The following is a 23,001-nucleotide window of genomic DNA, read 5'->3' as shown; positions in this document are numbered from 1 at the left end:
GAAAATAAAACAAAGAGAAGCACAGTGGAAAGTTGCTACTTTGAACAAAAAGGAAAACTTACTGAAGGATCAGACCATGAATAAATTAACTAAGAAAATTAACTCCTGCATCTGTATCAGTAATCTACAATTTTAGATTGCTGATCCAAAATAGATAAAATAAGATAACTGTACTATTATTGGTCTAGTTACTCATTTTGGTAAATAGTCATTTTGTTTTTGTGCAGTGGTTGCCATAGATCAGAGAGAATGAAAACAAGTCCTTTAACTTGTCTGTGCAGACCAAATATCTTATAAATGTCATTATTGTATTTGCCTCTACCACTTTCTCTAATATCCCATTCCATATGTGAGAGGAGTATAGTTCTTCTCTAAGAACACATAACATCTTTGGCTTCCATCTTTACAGAACAAATGAACTTCAAAATCCACACTGAGTTTCAGGCCAATGTAGAATGCAATTAGAATTTTAGTTGCATTTTAACTGGAAATAATTGCACAAGGTAACTGATTACTGCAATATATTTTCCATAAAATAGTATTTAACAGATTTGGATTATTATCATTAGAAATGCAATTGTTAAAGTAAAATTGACTGAATTCCAAATCAGTATCTTTGTATGATGGCATTCTCTGTGCATGTTTTTCGTCTTGTTGGGTAGATTTCAAAGGAGACAGGAGACCACACTGAGCATCAAATACAGTTTACTGCTTTCACCTTGAGGAACAATAGGGTCCACAAATAGTGGAAAGGAAACAGTTAAAAATGCATGTATTGCATTTTCTTGGCTTGAATTGCAGGGTACCGAGAAGAGGATGGGTGTTGGAGATGGAGATGGTACAAGCAACCAGGAAATAGATGAAATAAGTGTTGACCTGCAGCACAAGAAAGACACTAATTCAACCTGCAAGAGTTACCCTGAGCTCCCAGTTGCCTGTCTGTTGAACTCAGCATCCCACTCAGATTTTCATAATTAGTCTTTAATGTTCCAACAACGCTCAACAGAAGCTTAAAAATCAGCACCTCATATTGCATTAATGCACAGTTAAGACTCAGTGCCCAGCCCCAATTTCATATTGATAGCTTTTTCTGTTTGTCTCAACCAATCAGTTGGGCTGTAGGGCCATCAATCTATCATAGTAACTTTTTTTCTCCACAGATGCTATAAGATCTGTGGAGATTTCCAGCCACAGTTGCAACTTTCCTCTTCTGCATTTCATGTGCTACTATTTATAGTTCCTTCATTCAGATCACCCTCTAACAGCCCAAAGCAACAATTTTGCTGTTTCTTCTGGTCTCACCCCTATCTGTCATTCACTCTACCTGCCCTTCTCAGCAACCTTAAACATTCTTTTTCTTTCCTCACTTTTAATTTTAATAAAAGGTCACGTTCACTGTTTTCCTCTCCACATACCATCTGATTAGAATTGGTATTGGTTCATTATTGTCACATGTACTAAGATACAATGGAAAAACTTGTCTTGCATACTGCTCCTACAGATCAGATCATTACAGAATACATTGAGGTAGGAAAAGGTAAGACCATAAGATATAGGAGCAGAATTAAACCATTTGGCCCATCAAGTTTCGCTCTGCTGTTTCATCATTAGTTGATATATTTTTCCCCTCAGCCCCAATCTCCTGCCTTCTCCCTGTACCCCTTCATGCCCTGACCAATCAAGAATCTATTAACCTCTTCCTTAAATGTGTAAAGACTTGGCTTTCACAGCCGCCTGTGACAATGAATTCCACAAATTCACCACTAAAGAAATTCCTCATCTCCATTCTAAAAGGACACCCCTCTATTCTTCTGAGGCTGTGTCCTCTGGTCCTACTCTCCCACCACAGGTAACATTCTTTCCACATCCACTCTATCAAAGCCTTTCACCATTCGATAGGTTTCAATGAGGTTGCCCCTCATTCTTTATGCTGATCAAGTCAATTAGCTCCCAAAGAGAACTCTGGTAGGCCAATCAGATGGTTCACTGCTGCTCAGCAATAGAACACAAAAAAATCATATGTACAATTAAGAAACATTAAAAAATAGTATGGGCCTGTATTCTAGTGAATACAGGCCCATAGCCATCAAACACTCTTCATATGACAAGCCATTCAATCCTGGAATCATTTTCGTGAACCTCCTTCGAATCCTCTCCATTGTCAGCATATCCAAGGGACCTAAAACTGCTCAAAATACTCTATGAAGCCTCAGCAGTACTTCATAAAGCTTCAACATTACATCCTTGCTTTATATTCTAGTCCTCTTTGAATGAATGCTAACATAGCATTTGCCTTCCTCACCACAAACACAACCTGCAAATTAACCTTCAGGGAATCCTGCACAAGGACTCCCAAGCTGCTTTGCACTTCAGATTTTTGAATTTTCTTCCCATTTAGAAAATAGTCTACACTTTTATCTCTTCTGCCAAAGTGCATGAGCATATACTTCCTGACACTGTTTTCCATCTGCCACTTCTTTGCCCATTTTCTTAATCTGTCCAAGTCCTTCTATAGTCTACTTCCTTAAAACTACCCACCCCTCCACCTATCTCCATATCGTTCACAAACTTTGGAACAAAGCCATCAATTGCATTATCTAAGTCATTGACATATAACATGAAAAGGATCAGTCCCAACACAGATCCCTGTGGAACACCACTAGTCACCAGCAGCCAACCAAAAAAGGCTCCTTTATTCCCACTCTGGCTCCTGCCAATCAGCCACTGCTTTATCATACTAGTATCTTTTCTGTAATAACATAGACTCTTAACTTATTAAGCAGCCGCATATGTGGCACCTTGTGAAATGCCTTCAGAAAATCCAAGTACACATGACATCAACCAAGTCTCTATGTCTATCCTGCTTGTTATTTTTTCCGAAAGAATTCCAACAGATTTGTCAGGCAAGATTTTCCCTCGAGGAAACCATGCTGACTATGACCAATTTTATCAAGTGCCTTCAAGTACCCTGAAGCCACATCCTTAATCGACTGCAACATCTTCCCAACCACTGAGGGCAGACTAACTGCCCTATAATTTCCTTTCTTCTGCCTCACTTCTTTCTTGAAGAGTGGAGTGACATTCGCAAATTTTCAGTCTTCTGGAACCATTCCAGAATCTTGTTAAAAATAACAAGGCAGAATAAAATGTAACAGCCACAGAGAAAGTGCAGTACAAGTAAACAATGAGGTACAAGATCATAATGATGTAGTTTGTGAGGTCAAGAGTCCATCTTATTGTACGTACAAGGGAACTGGATGTCTTATAACAATGGTGTAGGAACTATACTGAGCTTAGTGAAACATGCTTTCAGACTTTTATACCTTCTGTCCGATGGAAGGTGGGAAAGCAGAGGATGTGAAGGGTAGATGGGATGTTTGATGGTGCTGGCTGTTTTCCTGAAAAGTGTACATGAATCCACAGAGCGGAGGCTGGTGTCCACAATATGCCGAGCTATGTTCACAAGGGCTTTAGCGCAAATTATGGGTCTGATGTAGGGAATACAAGTTATCTGTTCAGAATTTCCAGCATTTTCCAATATTATTTCAGATGTGAGAATCAACATTTTTGAAATTAAAGCTAGTTTCTGTTGTTTGTCAATAGGCCATTTTGCTCCTCAAATAGAATGTATCATAGGCAGAGTTCTCCATGAATTAGTGCAGCTGCTTCTGCTGTACCATTACTTAAAAAACAACAGGGCTACATGTGACAAATATTGCCTTTATTTGGATTTTCTCCTTTAAATTGTTCTGCAGATTCCATAATCTTTTTCTGAGTGGTTCATAACTTCATTGAGAAGTGGACAGACTCATTGAACAAGAAGACAGAATAGAGTAGCATATTTCCAAGTCCTCGATAGCATGGAACAACTTTGAAGGAAGCATCCATTATTAGGACCCTGAGGTGGTACAGGAACTTGAGGACCCATACTCACCGATTTAGGAACAGTTTTATCCCCTCTTCTATCAGATTTCTGAAGGGTTCATGAACACTACTTTGTTATTCCTTCTGTTACAGCACTTTTGTAATTTATAGATTTTTACATTTTTGCAGTGTGCTGCTGCCGCAAAATAAGTTTCACATCATTTGTGATCAATAATAAATCTCATCCTGAAGGACTCCTTGCCCCTGAGTATCTCAGGGGACAACTTTGGAGATGGAGATATTCATGCATGGAGAGGAAATATATCCATAGCTAAATGTAGCATATCATCTTTAATCTGGAAGATGTATACAAGGTCTGAAATCTTTGCATATTGAGTGTGAAAATCAGTATTTCAGGCACTCTAGTAGCAAGGCAACTTTGACATCCAGTCAGAGGACGATTTGAAGACCACTCAGGAATAAACAGATCACCGTTTTTATCCTTACCTTCAGTAAGATGAAATACATGGATGGTTCACAACCACAATTGCAAGCAAATCCTGAAGGATAATACCATGCTTGTTTTACCAATACAAAGTTTACAAACATGCTGGCTTATGCATCTGAATTTCAGCAATCAATCATATTTATTTTCTGAATTTTTTAAAAAACTTTCTTCTGTGAGAAATCTGGTTACAAAAAATATTACATATTAATCAAAAATTAAATGCTAAAAATCAAACAATGCTCTGGTTGTCACTAAGGTATACTGAATATGACTTGAACAATCTTCCATCCAGTTGACCCATCAGGGATGCTCAGTTGAAACAGATCACGAACATACTGAGATGAAGACGCCCAGCTGCATCTACTCATTACTTTGAACATTGTGCAACCAAATGTATCTAATGAGCTTTCTGATGCTTCCTTCATTGTCAACCTTATGAATCCCTTTATAGAAAGTTAGACTCCCCGTTCCAATAATTCCTTACAAAATACATTGAAGGTTTCAGATATAATGGACTTTAGAGAAATTACAAAATTTAGAAAAAGTCTCCATACTTTACATCTTTAAAATATCCATGAATGTAAAGTAGAATATTCTTTGACATTAAGAGCTGTTTAGTAGCCAGGTATTGTTAATTTTCTGACATATGGTAAGGAACTCCCAAACTTGTCTCACTATTAGGTACAAACATACAAAGCCTGAGATTACTGGCTGATTTCTGGTGACAATTTCGTGGCTGGATTCAGTCAGTAAACTCTGCATGGAGCTCAATGACCCCTCCCATCCATCCAACAAACTCTTTGATCACCTACCATCAGGCAAGAAGTACCATAGCATTAGGGCCAGAACTGTTAGGACGGGATACAGCTTCTTCACCGAGGCAGCAAGACTACTGAACTCCCTGCCACCATACAGATCTCATCACACATGAAGCACCAGTAGCATTATACTGTTTACTTTTTAACTTGTGTTGTAAGTGCATTGTAATATTTGTTAATTTACTAGTGGTACTATTACTCTGTGCTGTGTGTGAGTTATACATACTGTGTTGTGCACCTTCTGGAGGAACGTTCTTTTGTTTGGTGGTATACACGTGTATTGTTGAATGACAATAAACTGAATTTGAACTGTGAAACAGTAATCCCCCAGCATGGAATTTACTCTTTGATCCAGTGCCAGATTAGACCACACAACATATTCACATTTAAAAGGTAGAAATGACCCTTTAACTAACGTCCCTAACATCTTGAGTTTTTGTTAATAAACACTAGAGGTATGTAGATCAAGATAGTCTGGAACTTTGTCACTCAGCATACATTTATAAATACAAAATAACAGGTTTTATGTTAATTGAATGCAATTTGAAGAAATTAAGATATTTATTGTTTTTGAGAATGAGATGCGCAGGAAATTATCTAATTACAAAAGGGCTTCAATTGCCAGACTGCGAAGACTTCTGTTATGTTAAGGATTTTTACCAAATCCTAAAGCTGTGACATCAAAACTTAAATCAAAACACCCTTTTCACATTTCTTTCCTCAGCTGACTGAAACAGATTCCTCCCTTGAATTAAACCATCTTGAAAGAGATTTAATGTTTATGCTCCGTGCAGCAATGAGCAGTGGTTGGCTTTTTGAGTTTGAGTAGGCTCTTAATTTTGCATTTTTTTAAAAGCAGGTTCTATGGTACACACCAACACTAAAACTTGTTGCTGTCTGCATTCCATCACAAATAATAATTTTTTAAAAAATCTCTGCAGGGCATCCCTGGGTAATGAATGGCTTCCATTTTTAGGTATCCTTCAGATGATTTTTGTCCACAAGTCTGAAAACTACTTGATATGTCAATACCACCTCAACAGTATCGTAATGAATAAAAAAAAATGGAGGGGGGAAAACTGGTTCTGTTTTTGCAGAATTGAAGGTGAGAAGGTGAGATATTTTAATTTAATATTAAGCTAGCTGTTATGTGTGGGTGTCCACAATTTGGGCATTCATAACTGGGGAGAGTCTGTATGTCGCTAGACAATAAAATATTACACTCAGAAATTATTTCACAGACTTCCGTTATTTCATTTTATAACTTGAGGTTCTTACTCTTCAATTCATGTTAAAAACACAATTGAAATCAAAGATCCAGCTACATGGAACAATTTAAAAACCAAACACTAAGCCTCATTTGGGAAGGGAAACAAAATAAATAAATACAATTGTTTTTAAAATCGGTAACTCAATTTTTATTTCATTTAACATAACTCACTTTTATCTCCACATTCTGCTCGACCATACGAAAAATTACCTACTGTTCTACTCATATTAATAAAATAGCCTTAAATTGTTCCCCTCTCTTCTCTATTATCTACTCTCTATCATCTAAAAGCATTATTAATAAGATAACTTTACCCCACTCCCACAGTATTAACATAATTGGATTTAGTTCCTGACTTCAGTTGCTGCTCTAACTCAAGTGGTCACTGAGGATCCACAATCCACAAGTTAACTTTGTTCCATTATCCTCCTGTGTTGCAACTAGTTTAACCCCTCTTCCCTCCAATCAAAATGATGCTCAGCTCTCATTGAACCCACAGGTTTATTACAGTTTAGCCAAAACAAATAGTGTGAAATAAAACAGAAAAGCCTGGCTGGAAAGCTGCTTAAAATCTGAGGCTATAACAACTACCCTTATTGTACAGTGCTACCAGCCAGGTAACTTCCCTCCGCAGACTTTTAATGAGCTTCTCAAATGAGCCCTACACTTCCTTCTTGCCTCATTCTTTCTAACTTTGAACACATGACCTTTGTTAAAACTCAGCAATTCAGCACCATTTTAAATGGCATCACAACTACGCACAAAATGCTTCCATGATTACATTTATACTAAGTGCTGAACCCGTTAGTACTTTAAGAATGTCAAGACAATTTCTTTCATATTGTATCATTCTCTTCAGAATCTGACAATGAAACAGGAATCTCAGGTTATAAACACAAAAGCAAAATTGTATTTTGGCACACTAGAGCTGACAAGATATTTTTTTGTTTAAAAATAGACTTTTCATTCTATTCTGAAAAATACCAGTGCTTTCCAGTGGAATTTATTGCTTAATCATCTCTTTCAAATGTATTCTGCTAAGCTCACGGATACGCCCACTGGATTTCAACTGCATGTATATTTTCACCCACATTATTTCTTTTAATTGTCATTAAAAACAGCAGGGTGCATACTGAAACAGCAAGTATTTACCTGTTGATCTGAAAATTGTACAGGCTGGGAAATTACAGACAAGATGGTGGCTAAAGATGCAACAAGTAATTGGACAGCAGAGTAGCTCTACTAGAGGACAGGGAGAAGAGAGGGAATTAAATCCGTACTTGATAAAATAATTTATTTTCCATTTACATCAAAAGTACCACATTGCTAAACAATGTAGTAAACCATCCAATTGTATTAAAGGTTATGTATTTGCCTCAGCCTTATAATTATGTACAAAGGTTTAAAGCTCAGATATGCAATCATGCCAGTCTACACTTTATATTTTAATTGCAGAACAAGTTTTCTGCAGCTGAATAAATAGATTAATCAGCTTCTGCTTTTGAAAAAAATTGCAGTTAAGATGATACAGAAGAAGATTGAACATCTGTGGAAACGGATGATGGTTCCTCATTACTTGCATATGGTGATGCAGCTGCCTGGATGCCAGCAGTTGTCATGGAAACAGTTGTAGTATCTAAAATGAGGGCAGGGGTTTGTTCAGTAGGTGGTGCAGAGGCAGGAACGTGAAACCCACCTACTCTTGGAGAGCTGGCCGAAACTGTTTCAGACAAACCAGCCTTTACTCCTCCCGTCATGGGTGATTGTGAGGGATACATGGTAGGCATTGTCAGAGGGGGCACTCCAGTGAGATTTAGTGGTGGCAACTGAGCGGCTGATGGATAACCTAGGAGGGGGGAAAAAAAATCACAATAAAAATGTACTGTAATTACTGAGTACTTTACTTTGTCTCTAATTTGGATGAGGTTGCAGTGTGCACTATAATGTTAATACCAATGATTTATGATATTCAGAGAATGGAATTTATTACATACATTTCTAAAGGCAAAATTTAGAAGAGGGTAAAATATGCTGACACAAAATATTTTCTAATCATAGCAGAGTGTGCAGCACTTTAATTTAAGATAGAATACAAAAAAATAGAAAAGTCATTTTATATCTTGAGGATTTCAGATTATTTGACAATGGATGGGAAGGAAGAACAGCATCAAAATTTTCACATGCATGGAATCGCAGTGCTAAACAGATTCAAAATCAGCTATGGAGATTATTCAAACAATGCTCACTACTTAACCTATAATTATTAAATGATTCTGGTTAATTTAAAGTAATTACATTAATTGAGTGAAGGACTACAAACTTACCAGTGAGTGGAGGTAGCACACCTATTCCTGGTAAGGTCACTGGAGCAAGGTTTTGTAGAGTGAGATCCACATTTGGTAGGTTAGGTATATTAGGCAGTGCACTTGGTAATGGCATTAGACCTGTAAACATTGAAAAATATATCCCATATACTCATGAACTTAAAGAATACTCTTCAGTGCCAATACCATTTCGGAAGAATCCGAAAATCCAAAGTATGACATAACTCTCCGAAAGCTTTACAGCATATCAATTACAATGGCTTAACCACTGACAAAAACATTTGGAAAATCCCTTTCCACCTTTGATACTATCTACTGCAGGCAACGCCTCAAGACACCAACATCTTTTAAAGAGCCCCACCACTCAGGCCATGCCATCTTTACACAGCCACCATTTGGAGAGGGTACAGAAGCCTCAGGTCCTACACTACTAGATCGAAACCAGCTACAAGAATTCAATCGGTTGTTGAAATCACCAGCAATGCCCTAATCACTTCAGTTTAGCAACATTTTGTACTAACATAGATATTTTATTTTTTCTAATTGCATTTTCTTGTAAAAATCATTTATAATTACATTTAATTTTCACTTCTGTTGTGAATTCTGCTTCTGCAATCCATGCATCTATGATGCTACTGCAAGCTTTTCATTACACCTGTACATAAATGTACTTGTGCAAGAAGATAATACGCTTGACTGACTAACTGCATCTCATTATAATATTCAGAATCTATTTTTCAAAGTCAATCACAAACTAGAAGTGGAATATGTACTCTACTCAACATATACAAGATTTTACTTTAAAGGTTAAGTTACAATACAAACTGAATTGCAAAAGGAAGCTTTATGCCAACTGAACGGTAAATGCCATCACTGTACATTAGGTCAAACTTAATCAATTTCAGAGCTCCCATCCTAGTTTTTCAATTCCCTTTATGATCCTGCCCCCTTCTTCTATATAGTCAAATTTTGATATGTTTATTGAGATGGTCCCTCGAGCCATGTTGCCAAGCAATCCCCCCATTTAATCCAGGCCTAATCACGGGACAATGTACAATGATCAATTAACCTAATAACCAGCAAGTCTTTGGACTGTGGGAGGAAACAGGAGCACCTGAAAAAAACCCATGTGGTCACGGGGAAAATTTATAAATTCCTTACGCAAGTGGCCAGAATTGGACTCGGGTAGCCTGCACTGTAAAGCGTTGTGCTACTACTACACTACTGTGTTACACAATCTGGCATACTTCAGACAATTTCTTTGGATTATTGGATGTTATTTGATATAAACCCAAACACATTCATGATTCACTTTTTTTTAAATAAAGATGCTGTGTAACTTATAATTTTTCCAATGAACAAGGCAAGGTAAGGGAGTGTGAGAAATAAGGTCTGATCATTTGGAAGGGACTGTAGGAGTCCAACTCCCAGTAGACAGGGAAGGGAGGGAGGCACAACAAACAGTAACTTGTCAGGCAGATGCCAAACCGTAAGGATTTCCAAATGTTGGATCGCAGATTATTGGAGTGTGACTGAACCTTCTCCAGCCCTGTAATTCCAAGATACTGCATTCCATTTTTTGGATCAATTCCGTTTTAAAATCAGGTTACATCAGGCTTATATCCAACTGTATTATGTCTTCTATTAATTATGTAAGAGACAAATCAACATCCAGATCAAATAAAGTTTCCCATATTATCTATTGAATTATGACTGTAGACTTACTAGTTAGAGTAGTATCAACATTTATGCTTGTCGGAACTGTGCTGGAGGCTGAACTTGCAGATGAAGGTAACAATGGAACAGTTGGAACACCTTTAACAGTTTAAAAGAAATTGAGGTTTAAAAATTAAAATATTTTTATCTCAGTTTTCTAGCTTCTCCTTCAAACTGCAATTATGCTAAATATACAGTGTTTCCCTTGCATCAAAAGGACTCCATCTTTTCGCAAAAGTAAATATGGATGCAAAAGAGCAAAATGTGTTCTGAAACAGTTTTAAAAAATGAATAATACCAGTGAACAGAATATTAGAGGAAGCATTACACTATGCAGTCAATTCTTTATAATAAAAATGGAAAATGCAGGAAATACTTAGCTGGTCAGACCATATCTGTGTGAAAAGGAACAGTCAATGTTTCAGATCAGAGCCCTTCATCAGAGCAGTTCTGACAAAGAGTTACCAACTTGAACCATTTGAGAGTTTCACAGATGCAGTCTGACTTGCTGAGTATTTCAGATGCTTTTGTTTTAGATTTATAGCATGTGCAGGTTTTATGATTTTCATTATATTTTATAATGTTTATTTCAAATGATCTGGAAGACAAAGGTCAATCTTGATTCAAACAAAAAAAAACTCATACTACAACAGCTCCAGAATTTGTACTTTCAACATAGTTTCATTCTATGAGACTATAATTAACACCATAGTATGTAGACAAAACTAGTTTTAGTTTTGTAGCATGTGGCTGAAATTTGATTTTTCCAGATACCATGGAAGTAATATAAAATGATAAACTGGAAGCATACAATGTTTTTGTTGTATACCTCTTGTACTACCAAAGAATAACTATATACCAAATAAGCCTACTGACTGCATTATTAAATAATTGCTTTCAGAAATTCTGCCTTTTTATGCTCTTGTTATTTGCAAGTATGAAGATATTCCTCCAATGCACAAAATGATTACAAGATAAATTTGGGTCTCAAATAATAAAACATCCAGATGTAGCTCTCAAACCACTGCCATGAGACATTAGAACATACAAAAATTTCGAAGTATGGAACTCACATCTCAAGTGCACACATATGACCTAACTGATCAAAGTAGGCTAACTTATAACGCAGGCAATGAAAAAAATCATTTTTATTATATTGGACAAATTGTGTTTGCCCAAACAGTCTCAAAGATAGCTGGAAATTCCATGCAGAACTACTGAAATATACTTTTGACACATCTTTGTTTCATCCTAAAAGCCTGGCCATTTGCCTCCTGCACCAAGACTAAATGAGGTCTGAAGCCAGCTCAGTAGCTTCAGGTATTTTTGTGGAGAATGGTGAAGGGATGAAAAGTTTAAGTAATATAACTTTTTGTGATGTAAGTGGGTTAATTTGAATATATTTAATTGCTTTTAAATGTATTTGTTTCAAATTTTTAATAGTTCTTGATTTTTGTGGATGTTTTTGAATATCAGAGATATTTGAGACATTTGCCTCGGACACCCAGTTCAACCTCTATGGCTTAATGGGTTGTCAAAGCACTTCATTATTACTTCTGCTTTGAAGGCTCGGGCCTGTGCAGTGCCTCACAAATGAGGGCAAGTAACTTAGCTTAGTAAATTCTTGTTAGCTCTGCTCACAATAAAGGTGGTCAGAGGGTAGGTCAACAGCAAGCAAAGCTTTTGCAATTCATGCTTTTTATTAATGTCAATTAAACAATTAAGAACTAAATGAACCATATGCATCCTCAGTTTGGATCAATACCACTAATGGTAAACATTCCTGGGGTATGATCATTCTTCCCAATAAAGATTTCTTGACAATTAATGCACCTTATTGTCTATTTTCAAAAGGCTTTTAATAAGGCTTCAGAGATCAGTAAGCAAGGTTAAGAGTATATGGACTGAGGATAATATACTAACATGGTTTAAGAGTAGGTTAGCAAAAAAAATAGAGTACGGATAAATGGGCTGTCTCAACCGGCAGTGAGCTATTAGGATTATTGATTGAAGTCAACTACTCACACCTGATTAATAATTTGGCTGAGGGAACCAAAAGCAGGTGGAAAACATAAGTGGAGATGAGAGTGCAAAGAAGCTTCAAGCAACATTTAGACTTATTTTTAGTGTCATCAATAAGCTAAGATGAGTTACCATTGGTCACCTCAACCAAATTGTTTATGCAAATTGTGAATACTTATCCCTGCTGTAACCCACAAGTCACAGTCTGATAACCTGAAAAACTGCCCACCTCTACTGAATGCTACCATCTCTAATCTTAGTCTTTATCAAAAGCTTCCAGAGGGGAAGAAAAAAAGTGTACCACTTCTACTACCCCCCCCCCCAACACCTCATTTATTCAACTAGGTATACCCTCAGAGCAAGAAATGGCTGAATTAACCTTTAAAAGTCTCTACCCCAGCGGTCTGTGCAGAGTCAGTCATTGGCATATCAGAGGTTGACTGATTTCTGTAGAGTAAAGACATGGATAGATACAAGCTCAGGGCAGGGAAAAAAATCTTTGAGGTAGCAGACAGGCTAAAGGGACTGATTTGTCCATTCCTGTCAACACACACACAAAATGTTGGAGGAACTCAGCAGGCCAGGCAGTATTTACGGAAAAGAGTGCAGTTGATGGCTTGAGCACAGACCCTTCAGCAGTCTTGCTGAAGGGTCTCATCCCAAAACATGAGCTACCTGGACCCAAGTTCCTCCAGCATTTTGTATGACGCTTGGATTTCCAGCATTGTTCAAACAATTCATATGCTTATATACAAGTAAAAAGCAAAAAGATAACTTCACAATCTCTCCCTGCCCACCCCCCCCCCAGGTCTTTCAACTGAAAAAGATTTTAAACACAAATCTTTAGAAAAAAAGTCAGTGACAAAGAAAGAATGCTCAAAAGACATCTCAACTGTTTCATCAGATAATAAGTGATCTGTTTATAGTAATAATTCTTCTTTAGTAAAAGTACTTATGCAAGTGCTGTTAATACTTACCAGTATTAAGAACACTGTTAACAGGAGATGTACCAAGTGATAGTCCAGATAGACCCTGCTGTAAGTTGGTGCTCGTAGCAGTTGCTGAGGAAACAGCAGAAAGCTGAACCTGCATAGATAACAGTACTTATCTAATCATCAGATAAATTAAAATGTCAGCAAAATTATACAACAAACTGAAAATATATACAGTGGATTCCTGCTAAGTAGGCCATCGATTAATCAGGGCAACTACTTACTGGGACAACTTTTGAAGAACAAAAACTAATCGAGCAAATAGCTGGTATTCTCTTTATTTATTTAGGACACTATGCTGTTTAAATGGGACAGGAGACCGTTGCCAAACAGTTTCTGACTAGCATCAGTCGTGTGCATTTGTACGGCTATTAAGATACTACACTGTGCTTAGAACAAAGAGTTTTTAAAAACAGCATCAGTTACATGTGCATGTATTATGATATCTATTTGGGACAACAAACACAGATTCAAAAAGCAGTGATTTTTCATAATTTTATTTTGACTTAAAAAAATTCAAACCCTTGCCAGGACGCCACTAAAAGATTTGACTCTTGCCGGAAAAAAAAATTACCAGTGCCTGGCAGACTTTGTTCATTTACAGTCAATCAAAAGAACACTGCAGCTTACACTGGATAAACTCCTCTGTCAATAACTATTACAAATTAATTCAGTAGTAGTATTGTTAGTGTTCTAATTTCTTCTATATTGCATTTAAATATATAATTTGTTACACAGTTAAACTGTAGTTTGTCTTTCTTTAATATACCTTTTTTAACAATGGGATAGCTGCTTAATTGGGCCAAAATGTACTTATCCTTGTGTCCCAATTAACCAGAATCCACTGTATTGCTAAAGTTATGACAATAATTAATGCATTTTAACAATCAGCCCTCAAAAAAAGATGAGAAGTTTATCAGATTTGTTAGCAAATTTGTTAAAATATCACAAGCTTCTAAATAACTGAATTTTATAGAACAGTAATCTTGATCACAGTATAGAATTTTCAACCATTTTGTGCAGAATTATTAGTATACATTCAAATCTTAGACACAATTAATAGCAACACAATTTTAAGATAAAATTGCAAGGCCAGAGAAGATGACCACAACACTAGAAATCCAATACCAACTGAAACAGCTTGTATGTCGGTAAGTCTCACAATAGTTCTATTCTAAGCTATTCTGCAGAAGTTTCAATGTTTTATGTTGAACTGTAAGTTACAACACTTGAGATAAGACACCAGTTTGTTTTATCACCCAAAATGTTCCTCCTCACTAATTGAAATAACAAGTTGCTTCACAAATGCCTGTAAAGTTATTCAACTTTTATCTTTAAACACAGTGTACAAAATAGAAATTGCTAATCATGTTATGAAGCTCTTTTATAGTAAAGCCATCAAATTTTATAATGGTACAACAAAGCAATATCTGCTAAATAATTTAGCAGGTTAAAATAAATCAAGCATTACCTCTGTGAAGCCATCTTTTAATGGACTGACTGAAGCACCCGGTCCTGGAAGACTTATTTTTTTACCCTCTGCAAATGGACGGGTTGGAATTCGATGCAAGTAGCCATATCCAATCCCACACCCTAAGCTTAAAATAATTTATTTACATTATTTACCAAATTCAAAGAGGAAAATATTAAACTGAACAGAAGAACATTTAGATCAGTCAACATTTGAAAATACAAAGATGGGTATCCTTGGGCTATTTTCAAGATAAAGTAACTATACCAAATTTTCCGTCCAGATGAATAGTGCAACTATACCAGCATTTCCAAATTACACTGTTAGTCTCAACAAAATATCTTCACCTTACCTGCCTTCGCCACCCCAGGTAGTATTAGGTGTGATAACAACTTCCCGGCAGTTGTCTGTGTCTGTGTTGTAGACGTATAGTTTCAAAGCTTTCCCTTCATGAGTCTCTATCAGAGAGAAGAGATCTTCGGACTATGAAAATAAAATTCATTTTTTTCAGTCATGCTATTTCCTGGGTTCAGTCCATGCAACACATCATAAAATCAAAAGTCTTATTACAATGCATTGTAATATTTCCTACAGAGAACTGGCATCCAAGATGCCTGTAATTTAGAACATGCGAATGCAATCCAGCATTACTTTAAGTGGATTATTCAATACAATAAACACAGACATGCTAATTAAAAATCAGATGTACCAGAATAACAGTACAGAGATAGGGCCTTCAAGCCCAGCTCAGCTGTGCTGACCAAGATGCCCACCTAAGCTAGTCCCATTGGCCCTCATTAGACCAATCCCCCTCTGAACCTTTTTCCATCTATGTACCTATTGAAATGTCTTTTGATGCAATGCAGTGCTGGACTATTACATCAATTCAAACAAGATATTAAACTTTATGTAGAAAGTATAGATTTTCCCTGTTGACTTCCAATTAAAACTTATATCTGGTACATAATAGTTTAAAAGCATCAAAGTCCAAGAATATTCATAATAAAAATCATTGACAGCTTTAGTTATTTAACGTCAAAGGCAAAAGCAATCATGAGCTGTTACATAAATTATACCCAACATTTCATGCAAATTTCACTGAGGTTCAGAAACAGCATTTCTGAGTGCTCCATGATCCCATGGACATTACCTTTTATTTTTTGTGCTATTTATTTTGAACTTACAGTAATTTTGCTTTTGAACTGTACTGCTGCTCCAAAACAAATTTCATGTCATTTAAGTCAGTGATAATAAAACTGATTCTAACTCTGACTTACAGGTTACAGCAATAAAAGACTGCTCAGGATATACTTGTTTCCAACAAGTATACTTACAAGTTCGACTCTCGTAAAAAGACTGGGGGAAAAAAATACTTAACACTCCTATTACTTTCATAAGTTACAGGCACATATTCTAATTCTTTAATACCTTACTCAAAACGTAAACAGAAATAAAAGTTCAGCCTTGAAGTTAACACACTAAACAACATGCATTCAATTTCCCAGACATCTTCACAACTTTGTATGGTTCCAGAAAACTAATTACCAGAATATTTAGAGATCCCATGTTACAGAATAAAATCTCCTTTAAAGAATTCCTAAACCCTAACTCAAATTTGAATTACAAAATAAAATTCTTTCAAAGAATAATGTGGAAAACAAAGTAACCATTTTTTTTCAACTATCATTTCTTGATGTGTTTGCAAATTTGCTGTATGGAAAATTCTGGAATGGGCCATTTTCTGGTGTCACAACCACATAGAGGTTGCCTGTATATTCATAGTTGGAAATAACTCAAATGACCCACCTTTCCACAAGTAATTTATAGCTTAATTGAAATTATATATGATCCATTTACCTCGTTCATGACGGTGTCTGCTCCAATTATATAGTCTGTATGAGGTCGAAGACCAGCTAGTGCAGCTGGAGAATTTGGCTCAACTTCCTTTTTTTTTAAAAAAAAAAGGGAAAAGCATGGTTACAAAAGTAAAAAGGTAACATTATGACTTCAACTTAATTTAATTCCTCGTCAGTAGTTAAACTTTAAAAAATAATTGCTCAAAAATTTGTTCATCCTTTGGCAGAAATTTCACTAAGGTCAAGGAAGAATTCGTCCACTTGAAGATGAATTTGCAAATCCCACTAACGTAGTGTAATAAACAATAAGGTTTTCATTGCCATACCAGGAAGTCCAAAAATATAAATTCCATTTATCATAACTAATATTGTTCTATGCAAAATGAGCTCAGGGAGTTAGGTGCTAAGTTAAAGGACAGGATGCCCAGGGATGCGATCTCAGGATTGCTACCTGTGCCACGTGCTAAAGAAGCCAGAAATAGGAAGAACACAAACACGAGAAAATCTGCAGATGCTGGAAATTCAAGCAACACACACAAAATGCTGATGGAACATAGCAGGCCAGGCAGCATCTATAGGAAGTAGTATAGTCGACTTTTTGGATCGAGACCCTTCGTCAGGACTCACAGAAAAAAGAGATAGTAAGAGATTTGAAAGTGGGAGGGGGAGGGGAGTCCTGAAATGAGAGAAGACTGGAGGGGGAGGGGATGAAGCTAAGAGCTGGGAAGTTGATTAGCAAAAGGGATACAAGGCTGGAGAAGGGGGAGTATCATAGGATGGAAGGCCTAGGATAGGAAGAACATACAGTTTAACATGTGAATAAGGAGTTGGTGCAGGAGGGAGGGCATAAGAATTTTGGATCATTGAGCTCTATTCCAGGGAAGGCAGGACCTGTACAGAAGAGATGGTTTGCACCAGAATTGGAGGAGGACTAATATCCTAGCAGGAAGGTTTGCTAGTGCTACACAACGGGGCTTAAACTAAAGTTGCAGAGAAATGGGAACCAGAGTGCCAGAACAGATGGTGGAGTAGTTGTGGAGACATATTGTTAAAACTTCAGACAAAGTCAGTAATCAAATTATTGAGCACAGTGAGACTAATGTTCTGAGATGCACATACTTCAATGCAAGTAGTATCGTAAAAAAGGCAGATGAGCCCAAGGCATGGATCAACACATGGAATTATGATATTGTAGCCATTAGTGAGTCTTGGTTGCAGGAGGGGCAGGAATGACAGTTCAATACCCCTGGCTTCCGTTGTTTTAGACGTGATAAAACGGGAGGGGTTGTGTTACTAGTCAGGGAAAATGTCACGGCAACGCTCTGTCATGACATACTGGAGAATTCATCTAGTGAGGCTTTATGGGTGGAACAGAGGAATAAGAAAGGAATGACCACACTAATGGGGCTATTTCATAGACTACCCAACAATCCACAGGATTTAGAGGAACAAATTTATTGATAGATCGCACACTGTTGTAAGAAACATATAGTGTGATACTAGGTGGTTTTTACTTTCCAATATTGACTGGTACTCCTATACCATAAAAGGACTTAATGGGATGGAGTTTGCCAAATGTGTTCATGAAAGTTTCCTCATTGTAGAATACACCTTCTGGTGCTACTTAGACACGTAGGGTGTATTCTAATCAGTATATAGAAGTTTCAATGAGAGAGTGTGTAATACTTTATCTCCCATCAAGTAGAGAGGCTGCAGAAGGACTTAGACAGATTAGGAGAATAGGAAAAGAGGTGGCAGATGGAACATGGTATGGGAAGTGTATGGTCAAGCACTTTGGTAGAAGTAATAAAGCAGAGAATATTTTTAAAATGGGGAGAACATTCAAAATTCCTACGTGCAAAGGGATTTGGAAGTCCTTCTGCAGGACTCACTAAAGGTCAATTTGCAGGTTGAATCAGTGATGAGGAAGGCGAATGCAATGTTAGCATTTATTCCAAGAGGACTAGAATATAAAAGCAAGGACATATTGTTGAGGCTACTTAAGCACTGGCAAGGCCTCACAGGGTACTGTGAGCACTTTTGGGCCCCTTATTTAAGGAAGGATGTGCTTAAGTATAGAAGTTGCTTGAAGCTCTTTGCACTTAGAACAGAGATCAGCAGGAATTTCAAAGGATGGTGAATCTGTGAAATTCATTACCACAGGTGACTGTGGAGGCCAGGTCACAGTGCATTTAAGGTGGAGGCTGATAGGTTCTTGATTCATTAGGGTGAGAAAGGCTAAGGGAAGAAGGTAGGAGAATGGGGTTGACAGGGAAATGGTTCAGCCATGATGAAATGCTGAAGCAGACTTGATGGGCCAAATGGACTAATTCTGTTCCAATATCTTATGATTGTATTAGGGAATGAGACAGGGCAAGTGACAGAATTTTGCGTAGGGGAACACTTTGCATCCAGTGGTCATAATTATCTTGAAACAAACGGTATTCTAGAAAAGGATAGGTCTGGTCCTCAAGTTCAGATTCTAAATTAGAGAAAGACCAATATTAACAGCATCAGAAAGAATATGGTAAGTGTGGATTAGGACAGGCTGTTTTCCGGCAAAAGTGAACTTGGTAAGTGGAAGGGATTTAAAAATGAAATTTTGAGTACAAAGCTTGTATGTATCTGTCAGATTCTGGTAGGTCACATCTAACCAAACTTATAGAGCTTTTGGAGGAAATACCAGGAATGCTGATGAAAGCAAAGCAGTGAATATTGTCTACATGGACTTCAGCAAGGTATTTGACATGGTCCTGCATGGGAAGTTGGTCAAGGCTCAGTCATTTAGCATTCAAAATCAGGTAGTAAACTGGATTAGACATTGGCTTTGCAGGGAGCAGCTGTAGATGGTTGCCTCTCTGATTAGAGGCCTGTGACTAGTGGGGTGCCGCAGGGTTTGGTGCTGGGTCTGTTGTTGTTAGTCACCTATTATCAATGATCAGGATGATAACGTGGTTAACTGGATCAGAAAAAATTGCTGATGACAGCAAGATTGGGGGTGTAGTGGATAGCAAGGAAGACTATCAAAGCTTGTAGCGGGATTGTAGACCAGCTGGAAAAATGCGCAGACAGTATTGTACTTTGAGAGGACCAATGTAGGACTTGCACAGTAAGCAGCAGAGCACTGAGGATGGAACAAAGGGATCTGGGAGTACAGGTCCATAATTCATTGAAAGTGGCGTCACAGATAAACAGAAAGCTTTTGGCACATTGACCTTCATAAATCAAAGGTCTGAGTACAGGAGTTATGATGCTATGTTGAACTTGCACAAGATGTTGGTGAGGCCTAACTGGGGGGTATAGAGTGCAGTTTTGGTCACCTACCTACAGGAAAGATTGAAATAAGGTAGGTGTACAGAGAAAATTTAAAAGGATGTTGCCGGGACTGGAGGACTGATTTATAAGGAAAGATTGAACAGGTTAAAACTATTCCCTAGAACATAGGGATGGAAAGGATAAATGAAAGCATGCTTTTTCCACTGAGGCTGGGTGAGACTACAACCAGAGGTCATGAGTTAAGGGTGAAAGGTGAAATGTTTAAGGGAACACGAGGAGAAACTTCACTCAGAGGATGGTGAGAGTGTGGAATAAACTGCCAATGTAAGTGGTGGATACGTATTTGATTTCAACATTTAAGAGAAGCTTGCATGGCAGAGGTATACCTGGGTGGTGGTCAGTGGGACTAGGCAATTTAAAATAGTTCAGCACAGACTAGACAGGCTGAAGGGCCTGCTGTTGTGCTGTAGTTTTCTATGACTCTCTGCAAAATACTAACCAGGTTTCAATGGCCTGCACCTCACATTAAAGATTTTCTCACAAACTAATGCAAGTAATGAATGCAGACAAAGAAATTTAAAGACATTCAAAATTATCTGTACAGACTTTGATTAAAAATTACCAGTGCACTATCTGAACCCAACTCTTATATCATTAAGACTACAGATTTAAGTGGACTACAATACAGACTTCAAGGAAATAATGATTATTAATTTTTCACATTGCAAGGAAACCAAATAGGTTAACAACAAATTAATTGAAGGCCAAGAAAAAGACAGTAATAACATGGACATGCAGATTTCAGTAGTGTGTAAGTGAGACTCAGTGTGGGGTAAAAATTCATTCTCAGTCATTTCCTAAACACCTGATGTGTTGCACATGCACAATGTACTCTGCTTCCAAAATTCCTTTCCCATGACATCAATGCAAGAAAATTTTCACCAATCATGGCAGATATTACTGTTTATCTCTTGCTGTTGAAGAGGAATTTCCATCACTTCATAGTGTCCATGCTTAATTTAAGGTAAAACAGATCACAGCAATTGCTCCAATTAGTTGTACAGGCAGTGATTCTAACACTCTCCAGCATCATAACGTGATAGAAGTGAGAGCAACATGAGTGCAGAAGTACACAAACTGTGTTTCAAGATTTCCTATTTATCCATATGCCTTCTGTATTTTCAAAAGGATCAATAACAGCAGTTTTGAAGTGGAGAAGAATGCTTCCTGGCAATTAACAATCGATGATGACAACTAGCATGTGGTTCAGGCTATACTGGGAGGTTAGGAATCAAAAGATGATGGGCGTGATAAAACAGAAGCAGGTACCTTGGTAAAGATGGCAGAGTCAATAAAATGCTCTGCTCTTATCTGCTCAGTGTCATTAGCAATCAAAAGTTTTACAAAAGTAAAATAGCATTTGACAAATTTGAGTTCCTTGAGGGTATGTAAACGAACAAGGTGGATACTGAAAACCAGTACTTAACTTTCCAAATGGTCACTGCACAAAATAAGGGGTAACAGATTAGCACAATGTGACATTGGCTAACTGACAAAGTGCAAGAATAAATAGGTAATTTCAAAACTGCTGAAGTATTACAGAAGCAGCACAGGAGTCCCACCTATTTATAATTTATATTTATCTTTCAGATAAAGGGACCAAATGTATTATATTCAAGTTTGCTAAGTAATAATTCTTTTCAACTCCCACTTTCATTGAAGTTTCAATGGACTCACTCTACTGATTAAGTCTGGTTCCTTCTTGCGTTATATATGTTGGAAGTAGCTAGTGTTTCAAAAATAATAGTTTATATATTTATAAGACACATCACATTGCATATTGAGCAAGAGGTAGAAACAAGTAGAAGATTGTTGCAAGATGGCGCTGGAGCAAGGCAACTTACGACAAGCTTTTCTCTACAGATCTAATCACTATTATTGTTCTAATCTTTTCAATGCATATATAATAATTTGATTGTAATAATTAAACAGTATGCAAGACAAGCTTCTCACTGTATCTTGGTACACGTGACAATAATAACCCGATACAAGGCTAGGTGAAAATGCAAGATCAATAATTTAAGTCAGCTATTTCAACATTCTGTTCTTCTATTCCCCCCTCTTCAAATTTCATTCATTGCTTATAGTTAAATTCCACCCCCCAAAAAAATCTCCCTTAGACATGCTTGTTATTCACAAGTGTTTAACACTTCACTTCCAATCTACACTATTTGTTTGTATCATTTTGCAGTATCTTTCACAATAATATCCTAATATGGGCAAATTATTTATGATATTTAGTATCCTAAAATTAACTTCACAGGTACTAGGACTTGCAGTACAGAAAAGCATTTTTGTGATAATCTCCATACAACTAATTAGGAACATGCTAATTTTCCCCATCAGTTTTCACAATCCATTACTAAAAATGTTATGTACACAAAACCACAACTTTAAAACCTATTGCTTGAGCTTAATCTTGCTCTTTTGGAGAGAACCTTATTGTAACTAACTTTATTTTGCCCAAGCTAATAGTTTAAGTGTTATCAAAAACAATTAGCTCTAGCAATAACTTGGTGGGGGGGGGGGGGGGGAGGGAAAGAGGAGAGAAAGAGAAGTGTTTTTCACAATTGAAATGAAAATTTGAGAAAGGATTTTAATCTAATACCATCACAAATAAGAGAAAATCTGCAGATGATGGAAATCCAAGCAACACACACAAAATGCAGGAGGAGCTCAGCATGCCAGGCAGCATCTATGGAAAAGAGTACAGTCGATGTTTCGGGCCGAGACCCTTCTGCTGAAGGGTCTCTGCCTGAAACAGGAACTGTACTCTTTTCCATGTGTATGTTGCTTAATCTAATACTACATTGTTTTTATTCTG

General features: G+C 37.1%; 1 protein-coding gene and 1 pseudogene across 3 annotated transcripts in view; one reads left to right on the top strand and one right to left on the bottom strand.

Annotated features, from left to right (window-relative positions):
• LOC140198765 (piggyBac transposable element-derived protein 4-like) overlaps positions 1-978 on the top strand; it is a 29,811-nt pseudogene extending 28,833 nt beyond the window's left edge.
• Positions 979-4,492: 3,514 nt separating this feature from the next.
• Positions 4,493-23,001, bottom strand: part of gorasp2 (golgi reassembly stacking protein 2) — a 40,965-nt gene continuing 22,456 nt past the window's right edge. For all 3 annotated transcript variants that reach the window (XM_072261921.1, XM_072261918.1, XM_072261919.1), the window contains 7 exons: positions 16,843-16,929; positions 15,338-15,468; positions 14,986-15,112; positions 13,500-13,608; positions 10,510-10,599; positions 8,785-8,904; positions 4,493-8,306 (listed from right to left, as the gene is read on the bottom strand). In XM_072261921.1, coding sequence (XP_072118022.1) covers positions 7,978-8,306; positions 8,785-8,904; positions 10,510-10,599; positions 13,500-13,608; positions 14,986-15,112; positions 15,338-15,468; positions 16,843-16,929 — 993 coding nt within the window. In that variant the 3' untranslated portion in view covers positions 4,493-7,977. The remainder of the gene's footprint in view (positions 8,307-8,784; positions 8,905-10,509; positions 10,600-13,499; positions 13,609-14,985; positions 15,113-15,337; positions 15,469-16,842; positions 16,930-23,001) is intronic.

This window comes from Mobula birostris, chromosome 6, assembly GCF_030028105.1.
Source record: "Mobula birostris isolate sMobBir1 chromosome 6, sMobBir1.hap1, whole genome shotgun sequence".
NCBI lineage: Eukaryota > Metazoa > Chordata > Chondrichthyes > Myliobatiformes > Myliobatidae > Mobula > Mobula birostris.
The sequence above is the reverse complement of the archived record's forward strand: the minus strand, read 5'-3'. Positions and strand labels throughout refer to the sequence as shown.